General features: G+C 42.8%; 1 protein-coding gene across 3 annotated transcripts in view; it reads left to right on the forward strand.

Annotated features, from left to right (window-relative positions):
• Positions 1 to 26,296, forward strand: part of DDX11 (DEAD/H-box helicase 11) — a 131,457-nt gene that overhangs the window by 11,010 nt on the left and 94,151 nt on the right. For all 3 annotated transcript variants that reach the window (XR_016311937.1, XM_089671751.1, XM_089671750.1), the window contains exons 3-5: positions 3,344 to 3,568; positions 17,919 to 18,005; positions 20,053 to 20,198. Coding sequence is in view for 2 of the 3 variants with exons in the window: in XM_089671751.1 (XP_089527877.1) it covers positions 3,344 to 3,568; positions 17,919 to 18,005; positions 20,053 to 20,198 (458 nt within the window). In the remaining variant the exon portion in view is untranslated. The remainder of the gene's footprint in view (positions 1 to 3,343; positions 3,569 to 17,918; positions 18,006 to 20,052; positions 20,199 to 26,296) is intronic.

Here is a 26,296-nt window from a genome sequence, read left to right on the forward strand (position 1 = left end):
CTTCTAGAACTTCACGCTCAGTCTGACCCGCCCTACTTGGCTAAATGGGAACGAGACTTACAGGTCACTTTCTCAGATTCCCAAAAGGAACGAATACTTTTCATTGCACATAAACCGTCTCTATGCAGCAAATACCAAGACCCTGTCGGTCCTTGCGAAAATGTACCCTCAACAAAGTGATTGTTCTTGGAGATGTGGTTTGTCTGTGGATACGCTCTTGCATATCTTTTGGGAATGTCCTAAACTTCAAACCTTTTGGCAACCTGTGCTCCACCTCATTCAAAAATGTACGGACATCTTGCGAGATAATTCTGCCGCGATTTTGCTCAATCTTACTCCCCTATCGCAGAAGCAGTATCACAGATCTTTACTAAAACACCTGATGAATGCCGCACTGGCCTGAAGTTCTAGCTTATGGAAACAACAATCTCCTCCAACAGTTGCCCAATGGCTTGCAAGGGTGAATGATATAGAACTAGAGGACCTGACCTCAACTCTGCGAGACAAGAATGAGGAACATAAGACCAGGTGGTTCTATTGGAATATCTTTTGTCCATCAGTGCCTTATGTCAGTGCCTCGTGCCAGTGCACATCAATGCCACATATCAGTGCTCATCTGAGCTGCCTTTCAGTGCCACCTATCAGTGCCAGTCAGTGCCACCTATCAATGCCAGTCAGTGCCACCTATCAGTGCCAGTCAGTGCCGCCTATCAGTGCTGCCTATCAGTGCCATATATCAGTGCCATGTTTCAGTGCTGCCTTTCAGTGCCCATCAGTGATGCCTGTCAATGCCCATCAGTGCCACCTACCAGTGCCTCCTCATCAGTGCCACCTATCAGTGTCCATCAGTGCAGCCTCATTAGCGCACATCAGTGAAGGAGAAAAATCACTTATTTACAAAATTTTATAACAAAAACTAAGAAAAAACATTTTTTTTCTAAATTTTCAGTGGTTTTTGGTTTGTTTAAGAAAAAATAAAAAAAACTCCGAGGTGAATAAATACCACCAAAAGAAAGCTCTATCTGTCACAAAAAATGATAAAAATTTCATATGGGTACAGTGTTGCATGACCGCGCAAATGTCATTCAAAATGCGACAGCGCTGAAAGCTGGAAATTGGCCTGGGCAGGGAGGGGGTATAAGTGCCCTGTAGGCTAGCGGTTAAAGTGATCAAACCCAAATACTTTTTTTTTTTTTTTTTTTTTTACTGTATATTTTGTGGGCACATTGTTTTGTTTATGTACTTCCACACCTCACTGTTCAGTTCTGCAGTGTAGAGTACTTGCAACATTGATGTATTCTACATAGCAGTCTATCCCTTACTTTCTTCTGGGCTGCAAAGAGTGTCACATGGGGGCTGCTGTCAATCCCCTTAACATCACAGCAGGACGTTTACATCCTTTTCAAGGGCTCCACAGTGAGTGTCATGTGGGGGTCCACTGTCATTTACAATGTTATCACAACAGGGTGTTTTTTTTCTATTCCCTGGGCTTGCAAAGAGTGTCACGTGGGGGCCATTGTCAGCCATGATGACACCACAGTAGTACATTCTCTTCTTTTCTTTGGGAATGCAAAGAGTGTTGTGTGGGGGGGCTGTTGTCAATCACATTGTTGAAACTGTCCTGTAAAACAATCGACAGTGTCACGTGTCACCAGATTGGCTTCCGGTGGAGAAAAGAGGAAGTTCCCCAGGAAGAACTGGAACAAGCACACTGAGAGTGGCAATGTAGTAAATGGAGGATTGGCTAAAATAGCATTACCATCTTGAATAGGGACATAGGGGAACGTACCAGGATCCACCAGCTATTTACTAGCTAAGATTGTAATAATGAAAGAAACATTGCGCACACATTAAGAGCAGTTAATTTTACAGCCCAAAAAAAGCTTGCGTTTATGGACTTTTTAACCATGTTTAACCACTTCAGTACAGGGCACTTTTACCCCCTTCCTGCCCAGGCCAATTTTCAGGTTTCAGCGCTCTCACACTTTGACATTTTCACGGTCATGCAACACTGTACCCAAACTAAATTTTTATCATTTTGTTCACACAACTAGAGATTTCTCTTGGCGGTATTTAATCAACACTGGGGTTTTTATTTTTTGCTAAATTAACAAAAAAACTGCATGCCGCCAGCCCACAGTAGTTGTGCTGCGAGCAGGCAGCTGCAGGCCGGGTGACTTGCTGGAACGTCACTACCTTTCTTCCGGGTTTGGAGTGCATGCGCGCTCTCCCCTTGTTGTGACTGGGCACAGCATGAGTTTGGCAGCTGATTTCAACCATTGCTTTTGGCTGAAGTCAGCTGATTGGCTGCAAAGCAGGGAGAAAAAAACAGATGGTTAAGTAAAAGCAGCACATATTATACACACTACACATTGTTAGGCACACAGTTAACCTTTTTGCTCCTGGATGTTAACCCCTTCCTATCCAGTGTCTTTAGTACAGTATTGGCACTGATCACTGTATTTGTGTCCTTATTGATGTCCATGTCAGTGTACTTCCTAGCCAGCGTCCGCTAGCTCACCACGCTATCACAGCCCCACTATAAGTTGCTGATCACTTCCATTACTATTAGTGTCATAGCTGTGTAACTTCCAGTGTATATATCATGGTTTGTAGACGCTATGACTTTCACCCAAAGCAATTAATATACATTTATTGGGATTGTTTTTTTTTTACCAAAGACATGTATCAGAATATATTTTAGCCTTCATTTATTAAGACATTTGATTGACATTTTTTTTAATGTCTATGTTTTAAAACAGTAGAAAATATATATTTTTTCAAACTTTTCGGTCTTTTTTCTTTTATATCACCAAAAATTAACCCTTTGGTGATCAAATACTACCAAAAGAAAGCTCTATTTTTTTTTTTTTTAAATGATAAACATTTTCTTTGCTTACAGTGTTGCATGACGGCACAATTGCCAGTTAAAGTAATGCAGTGCTGAATAGCAAAATTAGTGATCTGGTCATGAAGGTGGTAAATCCTTCTGAAGCACAAGTGGTTAAACATTGCCCAACAGTTCCATAAAGTGATTTATAATGTTTCTGGGTGTTAACCAGGTGAGTGTTGTGCTATTCAGTTATACAGTATTTACTTTATTGATATGCACCAAAAAATGTGGATAAGAAAGTACATTTTGGCTTCCATCAAAGTGAGATCAACAATGTTGATGCTGTCAGAATGTGGGGGATCATTTTTGTAGAGTTGTTACCCAGCTGTTTTGTAGTAAGAAAATGAAAAGAGAATTTGATTGTTCTAGATGGCAGCAACACAACGTTTTGTATATTGACCATTGTTTTTAGGATTCTCTTTTTCACATTTGTGTATTGCACTATTTCAGGGCAAGTCTTTGAGCCTGATTTGTGGCTCTCTTTCTTGGTTGAGAGACTTTGAAGAGAAGAAGCGTCAGGAGGAGTTACTGGCGCTGTCTGGTGGGGATTCTGAAAAAAATGGAAACCAATGGACAGATGAATCGACATCTACAACTGCATCCTCTGCAGAGCCAGACTGGATTACACAATTCCTGCACAAAAAGGAGGAGATGGACATGAAAAACAAGATAAGAGTAAGCCACCCTCATCATGATTTGCTGTTAATGGCCAAGCCTCTTTTCCTTCTCTTAAAGACACCCTATCACCAACTTAAAGCAGAACTTGAAAAATTGAAGTGGCATTGTCTCGTCCTGCCCCCTTTCTCATCCGCAGCTTCCCAAGATGCATCACACATCCTGGGAGGCTGCAGAATCTCCCTGGGTGAAGTTCCTCTAAAAACTGTACAGAAAAATAATTGTTTTTGTTTGAGTATTTACGGTGGGGGGTGCTGTAGAGTGTCCTTTTGAGTGACAGCACTAATACTGCTGACAAAACATCCAAGATTGTGGCACCCAGCAGCAGTCTCAGGGCTTTTGGACATCTACACACATGGGAGGCTTTTACATGTAAATTACATACATATAAAATATATTAAATGCACATACAGTCCTTTTGGGAGATTTTTATTGAAATTAATGGTCTGGCAGAATAGTCTCTTTTAAAGTGACCCTCTCATTACATAAAAGTTTCAGAAACAAATGAACCTACAAAATACTAATGTAAATGCATAACATTCCCACTGCCTGTACCACCAGAGCACCGGGTACACAGCTAGGAACAGGGTACATTAGCACAGGGCTCTACAAATCCCAGGTGCCAGAGCCCAACCGCGTCCTGGTGTCTTGGCCCTTGCCAGCCCACCCACCACCAGCAGGGCCATCATCAGAGGACAACAGCCCATACACAAGTAGGGGGCCCAGGTGTCCCTAGGGGCCCGAACCACGGGCCCCAACCAGGGCTGTCTTTATCATGGGGCTGCTGCTGTCAGAGAAGACCGGCTGCCAGGATGTAGAGGAGAGCGGAGTGGTGGGCAGATCCCAGGTGTGTGCAGGGAGCGGTCGGGGCCCACTGTCAGGCAGGCTCCGGTCAAGAACAGCAGTGTGTGCGGGGTGGGTGAGGCCAGGAGGTGCCAGTGGAGGGCCCCGTAGAGGAGGAGGAGGTCAGGGTGACTGAGCTCCCCCCCACTCTTTGTTGCAGCTACTGCTGGAGATCCTAATAGAGATGTGACATAGGCTCAGCTACCCCTCCTGGCACCAGATCCTCTTCACTGACACCATGTGAAGGAGCTGCTGCTTATGGACAGTTAAGAGCTGGGAGGACTGGTGCTTCATAAAAGTATGATATGCGTACATTGCACTTCAGCTTTAAAGTGATGATATTCTCCCTTTTTGTAACCCAGTTGACGTACTTATTTGGTATTCCTTCTCTCCCCTCTCTCCCTTCCTCCTCTTCCTCCTGCAAAGCATTACAGCCATAGTCACTGGATCACAAGTGAAATGCACATGCTCCTGCAAACTTTTCCTCCAACTGTTGTGGTTCTAATTCGCATGTACACCATGTTACAAAATGTATTGGGGCGCCTGCCTTTACACGCACATGAACTTTAATGGCATCCCAACCTTGTTCAGTAGGGTTCAATTTTGAGTTGGCCCAACCTTTTGCAGCCATAACAGCTTCAACTCTTCTGGGAAGGCTATCCACTTTGTTATAATACCACTAACAGTTGACCGTGGAATATTTAGTAGCAAGAACATTTCATGGGTGGACTTATTGCACAGGTGGCAACCTATCACGGTACCACACTTGATTTCACTGAGCTCCTGAGAGCGACCCATTCTTTCACAAGTGTTTGTAGAAGCAGTCTGCATGTCTAGGTGCTTCATTTTTATACACCTGTGGTCATGGAGGTAATTGGAATACCTGAATCACATGATTTGGAGGGGTGTCCCAATACTTTTGGCAATATAGTGTATGTGAAGCGGCTCATTTTGGTCACACTTTGGGTCTGCAATATTTCGTATCCGTCAGCAGGTGGTGCTGTTCTCCTTTTAACAAACCTGCAAGGCTTAGGAAAGCAGGGAAAAAAATCTTAAAGGGGCTCTTTTACACTTACACTTGCTTCAAAATGTGGCATTGGAAATTCTTTTTCTTTTTAAAGCACTTCAAAACACCTGTCACTAAATAAAATGGTAAGCTTACAGTCCTATTCACACATTGCCTTTGCTTTGTTTTACTTTGCTTAAAACATTATACCCTATGTTACTTTCTTGGTGCTTCAAAGCATCTCCAAAGCCTCCATAGAAGTCTATTACAAAACTCGTTAACAACACCTGCAGCTTTTCTTTGTTTTGGAGGTATTGTAGATATGAGACATCCCAGGATGCACTGGAAAATCAATAAGCGAACCGGAAAGACGTCATCAGCAGTTACTTCTGGTTCATATGTATATATTTTGGACGTGTCTGGTGCAGATGTCACATTTGGTGTGGAGCAGCAGGAAAGTGAGCAGGGTCCGAACTGGAGTGGAGCAACTAGCAAACTGCACACGTGGTGTTCACATGTGGGAATGCTATAGTGGAAGGTGAGCAGAGACCGAGAATCAGCATAGCTGACAGACCAGAGCAAGAAACAAGCAATGTCACACGTGGTGTGCAGCATGGGAGCAATATAGCGGGAGATAATTGGGGACTAACGAGAGAAGGATGATCAGTAAACCAGCGGATCAGCAGAGCGAAGGGTTACTACTGAGTGGGGCATCAGCAGAGCTGGGGGTACAACTGAGCAGGGGATCTGCTGAACGAGAATACTAATAGGCTGGGGATCTATTGAATGAGAATACCAGTGGGCAGGGGGTCTGCTGAACAGGTATACTAATGAGTTGGGGTTCTACTAGACCCCTTTAAAACAAATAGAAAATCAACACACACACAGGGCATTTGCCAAAGCTTCATTAAAACTTCAAAAAAGCATCACAGAAGCATCTCATAGAAACATCAAAAAGCATGTTGAAGTGGCACTTTAATGTGTGTTAAGTTTTTATATGAGCCCAAAGAGGATCTTCACCCTAGGAAAAAAAAAAAAAGCCAGCAGCTACAAATACTGTAGGGAAAGGATACTTATCTGTCTAGGGATCCAGCACTGTCCTCATCCTGGCCAGTTCTTCGCCGGTGTCCCCAGCGCTGGCATGTTTACTGCAGGATGCTGGTTTTCACTCTTTGCAGCTTCACTACAAGCTATCAAAACTGCGCTTTGTGAATGGTCTTGCACCAAGGTTGCAGGCAAAGGGGGTGAACTTCCACTCAGATTGCCTCGGTGATCTTAGCGGAAGTGGGTGCGGGTACCTATCAAAACTAGGTACCTGCTTCCCCCAAAAAATATAATCTGCCAAGTGTGCTGTTGAGCTACAATTTATGAAGTAGTCAATTTTTACCCTCTCACCATTTTTTTATTTAGTGAAATGCTTTACAGTAGACTCGTACTGGCATTCCTTATAGTGTCCACATTGTCTAAAGGCATCCAATGCACCAAATTTATCCCAGAAGTTTCTACTTCTGCGTTATGTTACATTTGGGGCGCTTATCCGGTGCTACTTTTAGGTCTTTGTCCCGTGACAGAATAGTTTACTTGATTGTACAGAGTAATTTCTTATTCAGATGAAACTGTTTTGTTGTCCATCTTGGTCTAGCTATAGATGTTACCACTTTATTATTTTTTGTCCTATAGTTTGCCCTCCTCAGGGTTTTTTCTGGGTATCCCGATGCTCTGAATCTGTTGCACAGGAGGTTACACTCTTTTTCAAAATCATATTTTTGTTTTTTGGGAGTTTTTTTTACAAAAAAAAAAAAAAAAATATATATATATATATATAAAGGCCAAAACTGGCACCACCATTGGTCATACGGGGCCAACATAAAAATGACAAAACTTAACAATCCACTCCGGACTCCCCCTGCCTCTCCAGTACTATTTTTTTTTTTTTTTTAACGATTAGTACTTTTAGACTTTTCACTCAATCCCTCTGTGACGGAAGCGTAGGCAGGACAGAACACACATGGAGGATGATAAACACACAAAGTTTTATTGAAATATGGGGGACACTCAATCAGGGTAGGAGGGTAGCGTCCAGGTACCCAAAAAGGGGGAGAGAGGGGCGGTGCCCCAAAACAGTTGTAATCCAGCCCACGATAGGGCGATTTGGGTAGCGATGGCCCGAGCAAGTGTTAATCCAAGGGGGCAAGTCTGGCAAGGGTAATAGGGAGGTTCAAGCGGGTAATCTCAGGCAGGAAAGGTATGAGTGTTCAATGGGGCAGTCCAAACAAGGCAAGAAAGGTATGAGGGTTCAATGGGGCAGACCAAACAAGGCAAGAGGGGAATTCAACGGGCAGTCCAGGCAGGAAAAATATTGAGATCCAAGGGGGGTAGTTCAGACAAGAGGGTATGAGCACTCACGGTCTAGGCAGGAGTAACCTCTGGCACCCAGCAGATAGCAGGCAGGAGTATCCTCGGGCACTCAGTGGATAGCAGGCAGGAGTATCCTCGGGCACACAGCGAACAGCAGGCAGGAGTAATCTCTGGCACACAGCAGATAGCAGGCAGGAGTACCCTCTGGCACACAGCGAATAGCAGGCAGGAGTACCCTCTGGCACACAGCGAATAGCAGGCAGGAGTACCCTCTGGCACACAGCGAATAGCAGGCAGGAGTACCCTCTGGCACACAGCGAATAGCAGGCAGGAGTACCCTCTGGCACACAGCAAACAGCAGGCAGGAGTACTCTCGGCACACAGCGAACAGCAGGCAGGAGTACCCTCTGGCACACAGCGAATAGCAGGCAGGAGTACCCTCTGGCACACAGCGAATAGCAGGCAGGAGTACCCTCTGGCACACAGCAAACAGCAGGCAGGAGTACCCTCTGGCACACAGCGAATAGCAGGCAGGAGTACCCTCGGCACACAGCGGGCAGCAGGCAGGAGTACCCTCGGCACACAGCAAACAGCAAGCACCTCTAGCCCCCCCCAGGGATCAGCAGAGTACTCAGCGGGGTCTGGGCTGTGGGGGTCTGGCCTCAGCTCAGACCTCCCAACAGCTGCTAACAGCGAAGTGCAGGGGACCAACCAACTCCCGGGTCCCGCTCCGGTCCTCTTATGCTCGGGTTGCCGGGGAAACAAGACACGCCCCCCGCACTCAGGGAGCGCAGCCTTTGTCTCCGGCGGGCGCAGAGCACGGGAAGCCTTATGCCCGCGCTGCGCCCGCCGGGGGGGCTCGCAGAGACAACCCGGTGGCCTGCACATGAAGAATCCACGTGCAGGCCCAGTGGGGTGACCAACTCCTCAGTGGCTTTACTGAGGATAGGTGCTAACCGCACCACAGGGGGTGATTCCTTCCATCCTGCACAGCCTTTGATGTAGGCTGGTGCAGGAAGTTAGGAATCTGCAAGGGGAGCGAGGGGGGAGACCGTGACACCCTCCCACAAAATAGAAATGTCTATGAAATGAACTCATAGCGATATAGAAGATGTGTACTGTCTCAATTCCTCACCAGATACTATATTTTCCTCCCACCAGCCTAAAAATAGATTTGCAGATGTGGGTACACAACAATTACCCATTGCTGTGCTTTGTGGTTGATACATTGTATTGTTAAATACAAAATACAATAGTTTCAAATTTAAATGTTACTGGAAATGGATTCCTCTTTTCTTCAAAAAGAATACACATGCGTTGAGGCCCAAACTATATTCGATATCGATATATAATGCCTCAACATCTAGGCTTTTTTTGCGCCTAAAGCAAGCATCTCTGTTGCACTGCTCAATACATAATGTTTGGGCATTCTAAGTAGCTTCCTAGCAAAAAAACCCTGATTGTTGCATGTAAACAAAAAGTGGCAGAAAAAGCCTGGACCTTTTTTAAAGCATAACATTTTTTTGACCGTGGAGTGGGGCTCTGCCCGCACTGCATGGTTAAATCTTTGTTTTTGTTCTAGGGAGGAGGACACTGAAAAATACACTCACCTGATCTGATGATTCTTCCTGAACAAGACCGATGCTCGCCTGACCCGCTGATCCTCGGTCTTGTAAATGGACTGTTCCTGACATCAGCACGCTCAATGTGCACTCCACAGATAGGAGCAGTCCACCACTGGACCGTGGGGGAACGTGGTTTTCCGTTGGATTGGTGGATCAGGTGAGTATGAGCTTAGTCTTCACCCCTAGCAAAAATGAGCAGCCAATCCACGCAGTGGGGGCACAATCCCAGTGCATGGTAAAAATGATCACTTTAAAGCGATTCTAAAGGTTAATTTTTTTTTTGTTGTGTGTGTAAAATAACAAGCATGTTATACTTACCTGCTATGTGCAGTGGTTTTGCACAGAGCAGCCTACATCCTCCTCTTCTCGGGTCCCCTGCAGGCTCTCCTGGCTCCTCCTGTTTGTTTGGTGCCCCCACAGCAAGCAGCTGGCTATGGGGGCACCTGTTGCTCTGTGTGTCCATTCACACAGGAAGTTGTGGCTTGGCCCCGCCTATTCTCTCTTTTCGTTGGCTGACTGGCTATGATTAAATGCAGCAGGAACCAAGGGCTCCTGAGGCTGTCATTCACATCGCTGGATCACCATGAGGCTCAGGTAAGTATCAAGGGGGCTGAGGGAGCTGTTGCACACAGAAGGTTTTTTTACCTGCATACATAGACTGCATGAAGGTAAAAAAACTCAAGCCTTTACAACCACTTTAAAGTATTACAGGAACATTTTCCACAAACCACACTGTGCTGGATCACATTGATTTGAACAGACATTAAATATTATGTGATTTCCCCTGTCATTTGATTCTGTGCGCATCAGAAGTCACACTAGTGTGAACCAGCACTTACATGATTGTTTCATCTCCGATTTTGGCATTTCAGTCCAGGAAGTAGATGGTGATACCAAAACAAAAATGGTGCTTCTGGAAATAAAAACATATGAAGGCATTGTCAGAAAGGAGTACTGTGATCATTGTAATCGGTAATAAATACCTGGAAGCATTACACATTATTTAGCATGCTGCATTTATCATGAAAAGATATTTTAGACGCTTGGTCCACTTTAATGAGATAAAGAGTTGAAGCATGTATGCAGGTTAGGAGTTACGTCTTCAGTTCCGCTGTGCTTGTTCTGAGCACTGACTCCCTAAGCCATGAAGTAAAACCCAAAACCTGCACATTAAAAACAAGTTGTCAGTTTGTTTCCATATTTCTATTCTGACTGGTGCCCTTTAAAGGGGGAGTGAGTTAAAAAGCTACTGCATGTTAATTGGAATGTCTTTTGACTTATGTCGCATTTTAGCTCTTCTTTCGATATCCTCTTCCCTTTCTGCCAGAGGGGGTCTCTGTTATAAAGTGTTTTAGACCCCTGGTGCTGAAAATGTTGAATAATGCATCTTTAATGGCAAAGTTCCACTTTTTCCCCAATCTATTTTTAATACTGTGCACACTTTATCACTCTCATTACTAGAGTTCAGTCTTGCCTTCAGCTAGGGAAGTGGTTTTCTAGAGCTCATACATTTTAACTTGTAAAAACTGCATACTCTTTAAAAAGTAAATGTTGCCTGAAACCAACTGCAAACCGTCTAGAGATTTTAGATAGTATAGTTTGAACTTCAAAATGAAACCCCTTGTACTGATTGAGAATTGGAGATCTGTGAGAGGGACAGTCCACCCAAAATGGTTGTTCGATCACTTGAGGGTTCTCATGTCTGTTGGGTGGGATTGGTGGGATTCTGCAGTTTATATTTTGAAGAACACAGAGGAACACCAAGTTTGGAGGAAAAAAGCTGTCACCAGAGGATTTCATTGCTGGTGTTTCCAAGCTATACAATATGCCACCAATCTTCCACTTATAATTAAGGGAACAGGGTACATTTTTAACAGTACGTAGTACAAGAGATACATATCAGGAGAATGAAATGTTGGAGTAACTTCCCCACTCCTCCTTAGCATATATTGTATTTACTCTTCATTGCTCCCTCACTGCTCTGCTCAATGCTGGGAGCATAAAGAATTGCACGTTACTTTGGATGTGGAGGATCAGTTGATTCGACCATGTAAAAGTGCTTGGCCAATAGCCATAGTCCTGTGTAAGCTACAATTCTTATCAGCTTGTAGCTGACACAGGGTTTTCATTTCACTTCTGGAGGCTGAATGGAGCAAGCCATAAAGTTTCCTCCTCTGTTTTTTTTTATTACCTTTTTTTTTCCCAATTTTTTTTTTTCGAAATGTTTTTATTTTATTTTCTTTGGTTTTTTTTCCCTGTCTGAGCATACATTCACATTTATTCCAAGCATGTTTAACCTCTGCAATACTGCCATATGAATGTCCACGTTATGGTAATGAGGTAGCTATACTGGGATCATGGTTGAGGCTACAACCATGATCATGGTACCCTTCTTTTTACAGGAAGCGATTCCATTCGGTGTAAAAGTAATCCTACGGCTTTATAGCTCCTGGATTACTTATACAGGTGGTGGAAGAGGAGCCCAGTAAAGATGAGACTGGTGGCATTGGCATCCCCGGACACAATGAGAGGAATTTATGTTGTTCCTCCCACTCTGTAAAGTCAGAATCCAGAAGCGATTTGAGGATTTAGTCACTTCTGGTTTTGGTTTGTTTTGTTTACAAGTCATTTTTTGCCTTTGAAGCAGCAAATCAAATGGATTTCAATTTGATCTGCTGTTTTTGGAGGCCAGAGGAGAGATCTGGGGCTTAGTAGACCCCAGATTTTTCCATAAAGAGGACCTGTCTTGACCCATGCTATCACAAGGGATGTTGTTCATTCCTTGTGATGGCAATAAAATAAAGGTACAGTATAAAAAATAAATAATAAAAATGTTTAAAGCACCCTCATCCCCCCCTTGCTCATGCACAAAGGCAAACTCACATGTTGGTCCGGCATGCATATGTAAATGGTGATCGCACCACACGCGTGAGGGATCACTGTGAACGTCTAGCACCCGACCTTCCTGCATAACTCCAAACTGGTAACCTGGCTGTTAAAACGTTGCCAATGGATAATTTAATGTACCGTAGTTTGTCTCCATTCCACGGGCAAATTTAAAGTGTGACATGTTTGATAACTAGTTGCTTGGTGTAACATCATCTTTTATATTTTACCAAAAAAAAAAAAAGAGTATTTGTGTTTGGAAAACTGCCGCGCAAATGCCATGTAACATAAAAAAATGCAGTGCACACAGTTTTTTTTATTCTGTAGGGCCTCTACTTAAAAAAAAAAAAAATATTTGCGAGTTCAAAGTAATTTTCTAGCAAAACAATGAAGATTTTTGCATGTATGACAGAAATGTCAGAATTGGTCCAATAGGCAATTTGTTAGTGTTACATTAGGCAATCAGCGTTCAGTACACAAGTTATGAATTGCTTTACAATCCATGAAATGATCGCTCACTGAAGTAAAACAGTATGACAGGTCAGGATTAACATTTTACTTAACCTACAACAGTAAAATCAGTCTGTATATGCAGTAAAGCAGATTTGTTATACTCACTGTGGAGCTTAAGGGGTTAATCTTCTGCAGTTATTTCTTTTTCTTGGGAGGGCGCATGTGATAAGCACAGAGCCAATCCGTGGTATCCAGACAAAGGATCAGGGGTCCTGCCTCATAGGACAGTGAGATGAGAATGAAAACTCCTCCTACAAGCTTTAAACAGTGCTCTGCTGAACACTGATAGAAGTCACAAGACTGCTATATACTGCTGATGAGAAAAGGTATTTAGCAGTTTATATTTATTAAAATAATTGCATTTCCATGTTGTGTACTGTGGGAGACCAGATATAGTAAATGCAGGGTCCTGGGTTTAGGAACACTTTAAATTGATTTACTGTTGACTGACTAACTAGCTCTGTTGGATGCATCCTGTTTTTTTTTTTTTTTTTTTTTTTTTTTTAACAGCCAGGCACCTATTTATTTTCAGAAGAAGATCCACAATGATGACCTTATATTTCTCTTACAAAAGGTCTATTTTAAAAGAGATTTGTTGAGGTTACGTCTGCGTCTGCATCTGAAATGTTCCCTTCATTCTAAAGGGTGCTGTATCCAGTTTGTTAGTAGACAAGAATAAGTGTAGGATAATTTGAGAAAGTCTAACACTCTTCATTTTGAGACAGATACAGAAAAATTCATGACTAGCAAGGCAAGGAGCAATGACTCCTGAGGGAAATATTTTTAAAGGCCAGTTTATATGTTTATATAGATGGAACAATTTCTATGTAAAATGGAAACAAAGCATCATTTTGATATTATTCTACAACACTAGGAACTGTTAAGAACAAGAATTTAGGTGGTTTTTCTATTCAACATCCACAGTTTTAGGGATCTGGCTCCATTGTTTAGCCACACATCTCTTCCTTTTCATGTCATAGTAGCCATCTGTGAACCTCTCCCTTAAAACAGTACTGCATTTGTATTTCTGCCCATCCTGTCTTGTTATATACACATCTCTGCCACATTGAACAGCCCTGTCTGGCAGTTGAGACCTGATTTTTCTCTGTGGTGGTTCAGAACATTTACAGTGACAGGAGAAGCAGCAGACCGATAATCTCATCTCTCATTATCCTGCTGTCTCTTCCTGCCAGCATATTTCTTATAAGTAGTGCAGCACAATGGATTGGCTCCTTGGCTTGTTACTCCCTCACCCAGTCTGAGCTCTGCTGTACAGCGACTGCGAGAGACTAATACGGCTCCTCCTTGACGTTTTTGAGAATGTGCACGAAACGCATCAAGGAGGACCCGTATGCCGTGACGTCACATCGCCGGAGCCTCACGAAGGTCCGGTGGATGTTTATCCACATTGTTTTTATGCTGCAAGTTTTGATTTATTTCCACGTGGAAGAGTTTATAACACCTTTTATATAATAAAGTGGCAACATTACTACACTATGAGCATCTTCTTTCTTGGCTCTGTTTTGAGCTAATGATTCCCAGGACCGCAGTGGAAGCATGGCTGCAGAGGAGGCTTCTATCCAGAGGAGGGATCCTGGTTCCATGCTGTCTGTCAGGTCCATTTAAAGGGGGCTTCCTGCAGATTCTTGTTCAACATATTGCGCTTTTAATTATGCACATCTGGTGAGTGTGCATTTTTTTTTTTTTCAATCTTCCGCACGGATAAAGCCACACGGAATTATTGGATACCACTTGTGCAATAGGACCCGTTTGAAGCACTGTATGCTGACCTGATTGTGTCAAGCCTTCAATACTTTATGAACACTTTTTGTTATAAGACTTTAACAGTTGTACTTTATTGTGCCCATCATAGCGCTTCATCCACTCATATTTGTTATCACTATTCCTTAATATTGATTTATTAATATCATCACTAATGAGTATTTATTTGGTATTCAATATTTCTTCAGTTTTACACTATGTAATGTTTTAGCGCTGCACTGGTTTCTATTCTGTTTACAACCCCTGCTTCTGGACCTTATTCATAATGATCAAGTGGGGTTTGTGCAGGGTAGTGAAGCCCGTTATAACACCTTGAAAACGCTCTTGATCATGAACCATGCTCAGTCTGTGGGAATTCCTGCTTGTCTATTATCTGTCGATGCTGAAAAGGCGTTTGATAGAGTGGGGTGGTCATTGTTGGCTCAAACGCTTTCCCAAATAGGCCTGGGTCCTGGTTTCCAGCAAAAGGTTCTTTCTCTTTATTCCGCTCCTTCTGCCAGAATTCGTCTTAACAGTTCTTTGACAACACGCTTCCCTTTCGCTAACGGAACGTGGCAAGGTTGTCCGTTGTCCCCTCTTTTATATGTTCTGGTCATGGAGCATTTGGCAGTCGCACTTCTTAACAATCCCAACGTAATGGGTGTATCTGTGGGTCCAATGGAGGTTAAACTGGCCCTTTTCGTGGATGATCTCTTACTCTACGTCTCCAATCCTCAAGTGTCTCTGCCATCTATTTTGTCGGAATTCCAGAGGTTCAGTGAATTTAGCAATTTCTAGGTCAACTTAACGAAGACGGAGATTCTTAACGCTTTTATGTCACCTCCCCGGTTCTGTGAGCCCGGGGATAACTTTCCTTTCAAGCTTCACCCTGGCTCCCTCAAGTATCTGGGTATTGAAATTCCTACTAATCTCTCTCATATTTTCTCTGAGAATTATACTCTTCTACTTCAACGCACGTTACAGGACCTCCAGAATTATGACCGTTCCTTGTCCTGGTTCGGCCGGATCAGTATGCTGAAAATGGATGTTGCTCCTCGCTTTCTTTATCTGTTCCAGACTTTGCCTATTGCCATCCCCAGGCCCTTCTTCAGGTACTTACAAACTGCTTTTACGAAATTTATTTGGGGTCCTCGAAGGCCGAGACAGCATAGAACAATCTTGACGCTTCCCAAGCAGCTGGGCGGTGCGGGGGCTCCCGATATGCGTCTTTGTCATGTAGCAGCGGTTCTTACTCGTTTGTCGAACTGGTTTCATCACGCCTCTATGAAGCATTGGGTTTCTTTGGAACGGGTCATGGTACTGTGTGATCTGTTGACCCTTCCCTGGATAGTTGCTACATCTCGGTGTCCATCTTCTTCCTTACCGTTTGACTGTTCAGCTTCTGCGAACTTGGGATAGTGTGGTACTGCGGCTTGGGGCCTCTTCCCTGGTTGGTCCAATGACACCTCTGTTTGGAAACCCCCAGTTTCCCCCGGCTCAGTCTCCTTCATTGGACATTTCCTTCATTGGAGCAGGGCCACTTATAGGCGTTTGGTGCAAATACTTAGTCGTGGGTGTCTTCCATCCTTCCGAAAATCTTGTTCCTTGGATCGGGCCACTTTTGCCCAGTGGATAGAGTATAGACAGCTTAGCTCTTTTCTACGTACCTTTGCTGACCTTGATTTGTTGACTAGGGACCCCACACCGCTCAAATCCTTGTTCCTTTGGGATCTTCCCTCTTTGCGCCCTCTCTCTGAGATTTATCAGATCCTGCTGGCCACTGTTGATCCGGACCTTCCTCCATATACTTCCAGGTGGGCAGGGGCCCTTGCTGTACAGATATCAGATGAGGACTGGTTGAAACCCTTTACCCTTACACACCGTTTGTCTCTGACCAGTAGGACTCAGGAAACCAATATCAGATTGCTCACTTGGTAGTACAGATGCCCCACCTTCCTTCATAGGATCTTCCCTTCCACCTCTGATCTCTGTTGGCCCTGTGTGGCTGCCCCCGGCTCCCTTCTTCATATCTGGTGGAAATGTCCCCTTATTTACGCATTTTGGGATCTTATCTTTCGAGTTTACTCGGAGGTTACGGACCAAACGGTCTCCAATTTGCCCCAAATTGTTATACTTTCTATCCTGCCTGGCTCCTTCAAATGTATCAAACCGGGCCTTCTTCGCCATTGCTTGACTGCTGCCAGGCTGGTTAAACCTCGCCATTGGAGAACTAGCTGTATCCCGACTCTTTTGGAGTGGGTTGAGGAGATGGATCACATTGGAAGTATGGAGTCACTCTTGGCTCAGGAATTGGGTACTTTGGAACACTGTTGTCAGACTTGGCTCTCCTGGCATATGTATAGGGAGTCCTCCGCACTCCGCGTTCTCCTGGATACTTGAGTGGGAGTTGGCCCTTTTCTCTCCTCTTGGTTCATGTTAGTTTGATGTCTTACTGGGTGCTTTTCTTCAGGCAGATCTGTTCTTCTTTTTTATTTATTTTTTTCCTTCTCTCCCTTTGTTTCCCCTCTCTCTTTTCTTCTCTGCCCTTCTCCCTTCCCTCCCCCCTACTTTTTTTTTTTTTTTCTTTTTTCATCCCCCTTCTATTTTTGTTTTTCTGGCCGATTGTTTTCTGGAAGGGGAGGGGTTCCATGGCTCCTTTCCCTTTTTTTTTTTTTTCCTTTCTCTCTCAAGCTGATTTCAATTGCTCTGTATGGTTCATTGTCCCTTAGGGTTTGTGCTGTTTTATTATGTTTTTTCTAGTCTTTCTTATCTGTACCCTTCGGGGCTTGATATTGATTGTACAACAAGACTATTTGCACTTTATCTTTGGGTCTGCAATTGGAGCTACTTAGTGCCAGACTGTTATCGTTTATTATTGCCTCATGTTCTCTCACCTACCCTTATTCTCCCCCCCTTCCTTCACCCTTCCCTAATCCCTTTTTGTTGTATTCCCTACCATTGTATTGTTTCTATGCCAGTTTGATTTTTTTATACAGTTCCTGAAAAGCTTTAATAAACTGAGATTGATCATAAAGTGAGGTTGTCCTAACATAACCCTGTATATAATATAACAAATATTTTTAATATTTACAATTATACAGGATATGTACCACATTGTCCACATAGTTACAATTTGTGAAGAACACTAGCCTTAAGATAGGATGTGGTGGTAGTCTTGGTTTTTAAAGGGTCTTTTGGATGACCATGTATGTATCTGTAAACTGCATGTACTGAGTTAACAGCATGTTTTTATTTACAAAAGCAAAAGGTTCCTGCGTATTGGGTACATTCATCGCAAAGATTATGGACCTCTTGATAGAATCCATGAAAATTCATGAGAGTTATTATCTCTATTTAGGAGGAGCAGATACAGCGAAAGAAAAGAGAGGAAAGGCTGGAGCAGATACGACATAACATTCAACTGAAGTTTGCCTCAAAGAGAAAGGTAAGAGTTTTGAGAATATAGGAAAAAATGAACTACTAAAGATTAAAAGGAAGCCGTTTTTACCTCGCACTCATGGCTTTCTATTCAGGAATAGAAGCTGTCATGGCCCATGCCTGGATGTGGTGATACTTGTAGGGAAGAGCTCTACAGTATTTGCATTGTGATGTTCCTTTCCAGAGCTGACATCCACATATTGAAATCCTGTGTGTCTATTGAGATTTCTTTTCACTTCTGTGAGGAGAGGAAGTGAGGGTAAATCTCTTTTAATAGGGATTTGGCTAAAAGCACATTTTTAGTAGCGTAAGGAAGAATAAGAACTTCTAAAAGTGTTTATATTGCTGTTCAAGCCTTCTGTCCCAGTGACAACGGCACCACTTATTTCCTGCATGGGCATCATAAGGCCAGGAAATTGGGGAAAATCTTCCCAATCGGGTCTATATAAAACAAAAAACCAGCCTGGCTGGTACTGAACTAATATTTGTTTTTTGTAGAGATATAGAAAGATTAAAAAAAAAGGGTCTTAATATGTTATGCTAGACAGATTTTGCTTGGTATACTCTTCTGGTGAAATTTTGTGAAATAGAAGCAGTCGCATCTCAGCATTATTTTCTTTGTTATAACATGCATAGTAATCATAGTCCTGCCCCTGCATTGAACATATGGTTTCTTTCAAGAGAGAAGCCCTGTTTAGCTATTGATAATCAAGCTATAAATATATCACAAACCCCAGCGCACCAGACAGCTTTTCAACAAATGATATAGGTAAAAGTTTGCTGCTGCGCACCGGTGTAATACACCAATTAGTATAGATAATAATATATAAACAGCACAAATCAAAAAACCTCCTCACCAGATATATAACATCAATCAAAAAAACAATATAACAATCAATATAAATATTGTAAAAAATATATATAAAATAAATAATTTATTATTTATAAAGTGTCCAAAAAGATATTCAACTTTTATTAAAATAATCGCTGCTGATCCTGCCATGAAAGTAATTTTGCAGGCACTTTCTATTATAGGGTGCCCACGCTCTCCCTGTCTCCTAACTGTGCTCCTCCATGGTCTTTCAACTACAAGGGGCTTTAACACAAATTATGCAAGCATAGTCAATTGTTGTCAACGTCCATACTCCCGCCTTGAGAAATGCTGTGCAGCCATTGCCAGAGTTCACGTAGGCAGGAAGCTGCTGCAAAAGATCAGTAGCACTGAGATATAACAAAAAAATTAAAAAAAATAAGGGGGAAACAAGTATTAAAAAAAGTGTAAATTATTTGATGCACTGTACATAGAACAAACTAAATGTCATTCAGCTAGGGTTTGCATATAGTGGCTAAATGGTTAGCACTTCCGCCTGGCAGTACTCAGGTTGTTGGTTTGAATCTCAGCCACGGCACCACCTGCCTGGAGTTTGCATATTCTCTCTGTGCCTGCGTGGGTTTCCTCCCACATTCCAAAGACATACTGGTAGGTTAATTGGCTCCTGTCTAAATTGGCCCTAGTATGTGTATATATAAATGTGAGTTGGGGACCTTAGATTGTACACTCCTTGAGGGTTAGGGACCAGGGGGGGACTGACAACTCATGGGACCCCTGTGTCCTTGCCCAAACTCAAAAAAGCCTATGAAAAAGATACCAGGGGCATCTCATGGGGCCCCCTACTGACCCCCGGCCCTCGGGCAGTGCCCGAGTTTCCAAATGGTCAGTCCGCCCCTGTTAGGGACTGATGTGAATGTACAATATATATGTAAAGCGCTGCGTAAATTGACGGCACTATACAAGTACCTGAAATAAATTAATAAAGGATTGCTATCAGCATAAGATTACACTTTTAGTATCTTAAAGCTTGTCTTAACTGTTAAATGTCAGTTTGTTTAATCTTTGCTTTATATACAGTTATTCATGAATATGCAAGCTCTGATCTTTCTTTTGCAATAGTACTCTTGTTAAAATATGCATCCTGGATGCTTTGCTGGTCCTGCGGGATATTGTATGTGAGTGTGCAGGCTTTTATCTGCTACTGCTTTTCTCTTATCTCCAGAGAGAAGAGGAAGATGAGACAATGCGGCTCTTGCAGCTCAGTCGGCAGATGCTCTCAGGAGGAGAAGGCATGAACTTGGAGCATGGAGAGGAAGAGCTGGTTCTTGCTGAATATGAGAGTGACGAGGACACAAAGAAGCAAGCAGAGTATGAAAATATACGTTATCACCTCTATTTAGAGTAGGCAAATAGTGACAAAATAGTTCAGTTGCCTGTGCATTAAAATAACAATACATACATTTTTCACAGAGCTTCATTTCGTTTTCCTACTGCTTATAAAAATAATTATTGCCATTCCCTGCAATGAAACCGCTATGGTCACCGTGGATGATACCTGAATAAACTTGACACCGTTTTTCATAAAGGCATTGTCAGGAAGAGTATTGTGATTTCTGTAAAGCTTCCCACACACTTTACAAATCTAGCTTTATAAACTCCTTTAGATCTATCTACAACTATGTAGCATAGGAGCTTCCTGATTGAATATAAATTGAATAGATGATCTAGGTAGGTCCTCTTATGTATAGTGTTTTTAGGAACTGTGCCAAATGCATGGTGAGCTTAAAGCTGATCTCCAGGCAAACTGCTAAATACACAGATAAAATATGTCTGGTGAAGAAGGAGACTTGACTGGACTCTGGCAAAACAGTTTGAGAGAAGAAAATTACTTCTTACATTTTTCTGATTTTTTTTCTTTAAGATATAGTCTTCTTCAGTGGCTGCAGACCTGTTGGGGCGTGTTTTGCAGCCTTCCAGATCGTCCAATCCTTGGCATAGCCTTGGAGAGCCCTAGCCAGATCCCCACTTTGAGGAAGTCTGTATTGTGACCTCAGGGCACTGGACTCTGTTGAAGGTGGTCTCCTAGACACCATTGTGCACCATTTTTTTTTGGTAACTAATAAAAGTTAGCATTTAACCCTGTGGCTTACTAGGTACATGGGTAGGCGCACCTTCGTTTGATTTTTGAATGTTGGGTTGCCACAGTGAGGGTTGACTTTTTTCATACATTAGGCTTGCTGGTTTAGTTTAGTAAATCAACCACATTGACTCGTGAGCTGTCTCTGTACAATACATCATAGTGACTCCAGATGGTGGGACACTCGGCGAATTCCCCCTCCATCACAGTCTGGATCTAGGTCCTAAGTTCCCTTAGGAGTTACAATCTCTAATCACATGGCGGACTTTAGACACAAGGGGGTAGGGACTGCGAGCTTGACCAGCAGCTAATGGTGATGAGGGAAGGGGTGGCACATACACAAAAAAATGGCAACTGTCCCAACCTATTACCAGCTTTAGCAGTAAGGTGCACATAGAGGGGCAATGCACATCGTAAACAAAGGATTTCCCAGCAACACTTGCCAGCCTGCAAAACAACCAATTTGGACCTGTATAACAGTTTTCGTTAAAAACGGAGCGTTTTGTTTGCAAACATTTGAAAATACATGTGTAAGCCACAGTCCCGCATCAAGGGTCCTCTGTATACTGTGGACCTAACTAAAATTTAAATCCTCCATAGTAGGAGCACATGCATCAATGGATAGGTTAAGGGCACGTATGCCTGGAGGAGCCCATCCCTCCTTAAAGGTACAGAGATGCACGTGACGCCCAGCTATACCAAAATGACACCAAAGGCATACAGTGCATCTCTGCATCCAAGCTGGCCAACTACAGAAAAAATGGCAACTGTCCCAACCTTTAACCAGCCTTAACAGTAAGGTGCACATGGAGAGGAAATGCAAATTGCAAGCAAAGGATTTCCCAGCAACACTTACCAGGCAGCGTGCAAAACAACCAGGTGGCTAACTTGGATACAGGGGCGCACTGGATGCCTTTGCTGTTATTTTGGTATAGCATTCTCACTGGCTTCTTCTGGGGCAACTTCATCTACTAAACATCTCCAAGGAGGAATTCTCAGCTGCCATGTCCACTGTTTGGAGCTTATATTGGGCATCCAGGCAGATATGAAGTGCAAGACTTGCAAACACTCCTGGTCACCTTTGCCACTGGGGTTTTCCTGTGACTTTCTTCTACCAATCCTAATTGGTGAAGAAGAAGAAAAAGAAGAGAGGTTGTCTGGAGAGGTGGTTTCTTCCCAATCCTATAAATCCTCCAAGCAGCATTTTCAAGGGATCTCTGAGTCTCCAAGATCTACTGTGGGGGTCCTCACTGAGAGGTGCAGAAAATCTAAAGTTGTCTCAACCAGAAACCTCCAGGCCTCAGGTCACTGCTTTAGGGTCCTGGAAGGCTTCAAAATCAGTCAATTCCAGCTCCATCTTTATATTTAGGAAGAGCTGTATGATAAGTGGTCACCCCCTGACAAGGTCTTGTGCCCTTCTTAGACGTTTACGCAGCAATACACTATGGAGAAGAGCTTCTACAGAAAGCATGCAATCCCTGACCTGTAAACCATGGTATCTTACCTAAAGAAGACCCTGATGATTCTAGTGTATTATGTTCCAGTATTTTAGGGGCCATGCAGATAAGTTTAAATCTCTCTTTAACCTCCCTGGCGGTATTCCCGAGTGTAGCTCGGGGTAAACTTTCAGTACCACAAGCAGTAACCCCGAGCTACACTCGGGCTTACCATGCGGTGCTGCTCCGTGATCCCTCGATCACTTACCTTGTTCTGCGCTCCCGCGATGTCCCTCCTGCAATGTCACCGGCAATGTAATCCGGCGAATGCCGGCATCTGTCATCTGGGTTCCATCCCCTGCGAGCGTCAGGACATACGGGGGACGGAATGGCGGGAAATTTGAAAATCACAAAAAGTGACATTCACTAAAATCACATAGTAAAACATTACTGTATCAAACCATTTCACATACATTTTGTCCCGAGTGCTTTGTCCTGTGCCCTGCCTGCATTTTACTGTTCTTTCTGCCTGGAAACTAAGAAATGTCCATGGCGTCCAAAAAGCGTCCCTTTATGTCAAAAGCGCTTTTAGACCGGCTAGAGAACAGCGATAGTAAATTAGAACCACTTGCAGAATTGAGTGATAATGATTCGTAGGGAAATTCATCATCAGACACTGAAAACGACTTTGCTCAGTGATGTGCGAACTTGGCGCTATATTTCAAATTTCAGTGTTTTTGGTTTGATTATATTATTGAATTAAATTTATTATTATATTATTATTTTTTATGATTATTTATTAAATTATAATTTATGATTTCATGTTTCAAGTTTTATCATACCCGGGATGTTTACTAGACTCTTGTTTGGACAGATTTCAGTGAGTTATTCCAAAAAATGACAGGCCTACAATAAAAAAAATACATATTTTCATGCAAAAAAATGTACCGCTTTGAGCACAGAAATATGGACATAATCAGACCGCTAGGGAGGTTAAGGAATTCATTTCCATGGTAGGGGTGGCCTTGCAGCTTTCAATTGCTATATTGGGAGTTTGCCGTGCTCTTTTGGTCAGGACCGAGCACATGGCTAAGGAGACAGGTGGCCACTGGGCAGTGTCCTCTGCGCATCAGGATCGTAGGTTCCTTTCTGGATACTCTCCAGCAGCACATATTTTCCCTTAGGTATTGATCAGCGGAGCTCCCTGCTGCAGAAACTGGAGCGTGTGCTCTTTGAGGGCTGAGAGCTATTTGACAGTGATGGGCTACATTTATCCACAAGAGCTCTGGAGGGGAGAAAAGCACACTTTTGCCACCAAAGACAAGTAAAGTTGACAGGGCCTAAACCTTCTGAAGCTTAGAGCTTGTAGATAGCCATGCTTCTTGCAGACTATCTGTGGCCCCACCCAGATTGTCTAGACATGTTTTCTGACGGGCCTGTGTTCCATGCTGCTTCATGGTCGCTGATTTTAATGTCTTGGCCAGGTCCAGAAAAACAGGAAGTCGCTGCCTACAAGCAGTTATTCCTCTACTGCCTCCTCTTGAATCTCCCTCTCCTCAGCACGTCTGTAGTTAACTGTTGGGCTCTGTGAAATGTGTGACACCTCAGTGCATAATCACAGGGCATAGTCAATTTGTGGACGTAAATGTGTGGGGTTCTTAAAAAGTGTTTTCAAACTTCAATATCATTTAGATTAATAGGAGTAGGCTAGAAGTAATTGAATTGCAATATATGATAATATAATAAATAAAATTTTGACCATAGGTACACTTTAAAGATAAGGTTTCACCCTTCCCTGTCAATCATACTCTGTTAGGTTCATTTGTGTTTTCATGAGCTTTTCAGTATCTGGTATGTGTTGTCAAATCTGCAAGGATGTTATCTGTTCGCCTGTTCACAGGTTTGTCAGTTTTTACCAGGAAGATGTTCAGTCCTCATCTTATGCCAGCCATAGTTGGAAGGTTGTTCAGGGGGTTCTATAAACACTGATGAGCCTTGTTTTAGTACCTTACTGTTACTTGTCTGCTTTTGGATGTCCATAAGTAACTGAATCCCTATCCTAGGTCTCTTAATGTATTAGTTAAGAAAAACAAACTTCTGACTTACTTTAACATTTTTTTTTCTTAAAGTTGTTATGAAGCCTAAACATTTTTACCTTTTAAAGTGATACTAAACACACACTGTTTAATATACATTATCCCTTCTCTCTCTGTATATGGGTGATGGCACTGTCAGTTGGGTTTTTTTTTTTTTTATAATTAAAATATCGAAGTACCTTTTTTCATAAGCAATATACAGCTGTCTCATGACCAGCTCTGCAGGTAAATAGTGGCAGGAAGAGCTTCTAGTCCTCTTCTACTGGTCACATGTTCAAAATAAAGACAGCCTTTGGGATACAGAATAAAAATAAATAGCTACAGTCAAAGTGTTTTTAAATTGTCATACAAAAAAGATTTTAAATCAAATCTTTATCTTGGCACTAACATAACTAACTCATTGTGTTTAACAGGTTAGTGGGCATGGAGGAGGCGGGAGGGAGTGGACTGTAATATACCACTGTGTATATGCCCACATGTGACTCTATAGCCACGTGGGTTGCTCAGATGTAATCGTGAGAAAATGCTCAGTCTAGGAATACACTGAAAACTGAGCATGTGCACTAGCTGCCAACATTGCTCTGCAAAGTCCCCAGCTGCAGTGGGGACATGGACAGGTGGGGAAGATAGAGAACAAGCAGGATCAACCAGTTTTTTGTTTTTTTTTTCTTAATACAGAAAACAAATCCATAGTGAGTGAGTATGCACAGCATATAATGCAGACATTATTGATAGGTTTTAATAATGTGGATTTAATGACACTTTAATATAGTAAGTTTAGTATCCCGCCCAACCCCCCTTTCCCCTGGACCCTGCTGTCTGTGTCTATATAGACAGAGGTAGTGCTGCTCGGGAGTGAGCCCACATGAGTGCCCCCATAGGAAGCTGATTCCTATGGGGGCACTTATTGGAGAGGAGGAGCCAAAATCTGCATCTGGGGACTTGAGAAGAGGATCATGGCAGGTAAATACAATCCTGCTTGTTGCGCTTTTTTTAATTTATTTATTAATTTATTTATTTTTTGTTTGCATTTACAATCTCTTTAATCGCTTCCCGACCGCCCTATAGCATTTTCAGGTACGGGCGTGCACGAGCCTTACCCGCGCCGCCATACGCGGCCATGGCTGTCAATCATCAGGTCCTGGGCGGTGATTACACGCCAGCGCCCGGTGATTACCGAGGATCTCCGAAGGGGAGGAGAACTGTTTTGTTTGCTAACAGTTCTTCTCCCTGTCAGCTCGGGCACACTGCTTTGGATGGCTGTGCACAGCACAGCCATCCAAAGCACTGTGCTTCCACTGAAGCACGCAGACACCACCCCATAGTAAAACACACCCAGCACAAAGTTAACCCTTTGATCGGCCCTCATGTTAACCCCTTCCTGCCCAGTGCCATTAGTACAGTGTCAGTGCTTTTTTTTTTTTTTTGGCACTGATCACTGTATTGGTGTCACTGGGGATGTCAGTGACACCAAGTCGGTGTCAATGTCTGCCGCAGTCCCGCTATAAGTCACTGATCGCTGCCATTACTAGTAAAGAAAAATTAACATTCCAGTATATATACCACCATTTGTAAACGCTATAACTTTCACGTAAACCAATTAATTTACACGTATTGGGATTATTTTTTTTTTTTTAGCAAAAACATGTTGCAGAATAAATTTTTGGCCTAAATTTATGATGAAATTTGTTTTTTTTTTTAATGTTTTCCTGAACATGTTTAATAGCAAAAAGTCAAAATTTTGTGGGGTTTTTTTTTTTATATTGCAAAAAAGAAAAAATGCAATTTGTGGGGAAA

Source organism: Staurois parvus, unplaced genomic scaffold (genome assembly GCF_062004578.1).
Source record: "Staurois parvus isolate SC_StPar_1 unplaced genomic scaffold, SC_StPar_1.0 ptg000114l, whole genome shotgun sequence".
NCBI lineage: Eukaryota > Metazoa > Chordata > Amphibia > Anura > Ranidae > Staurois > Staurois parvus.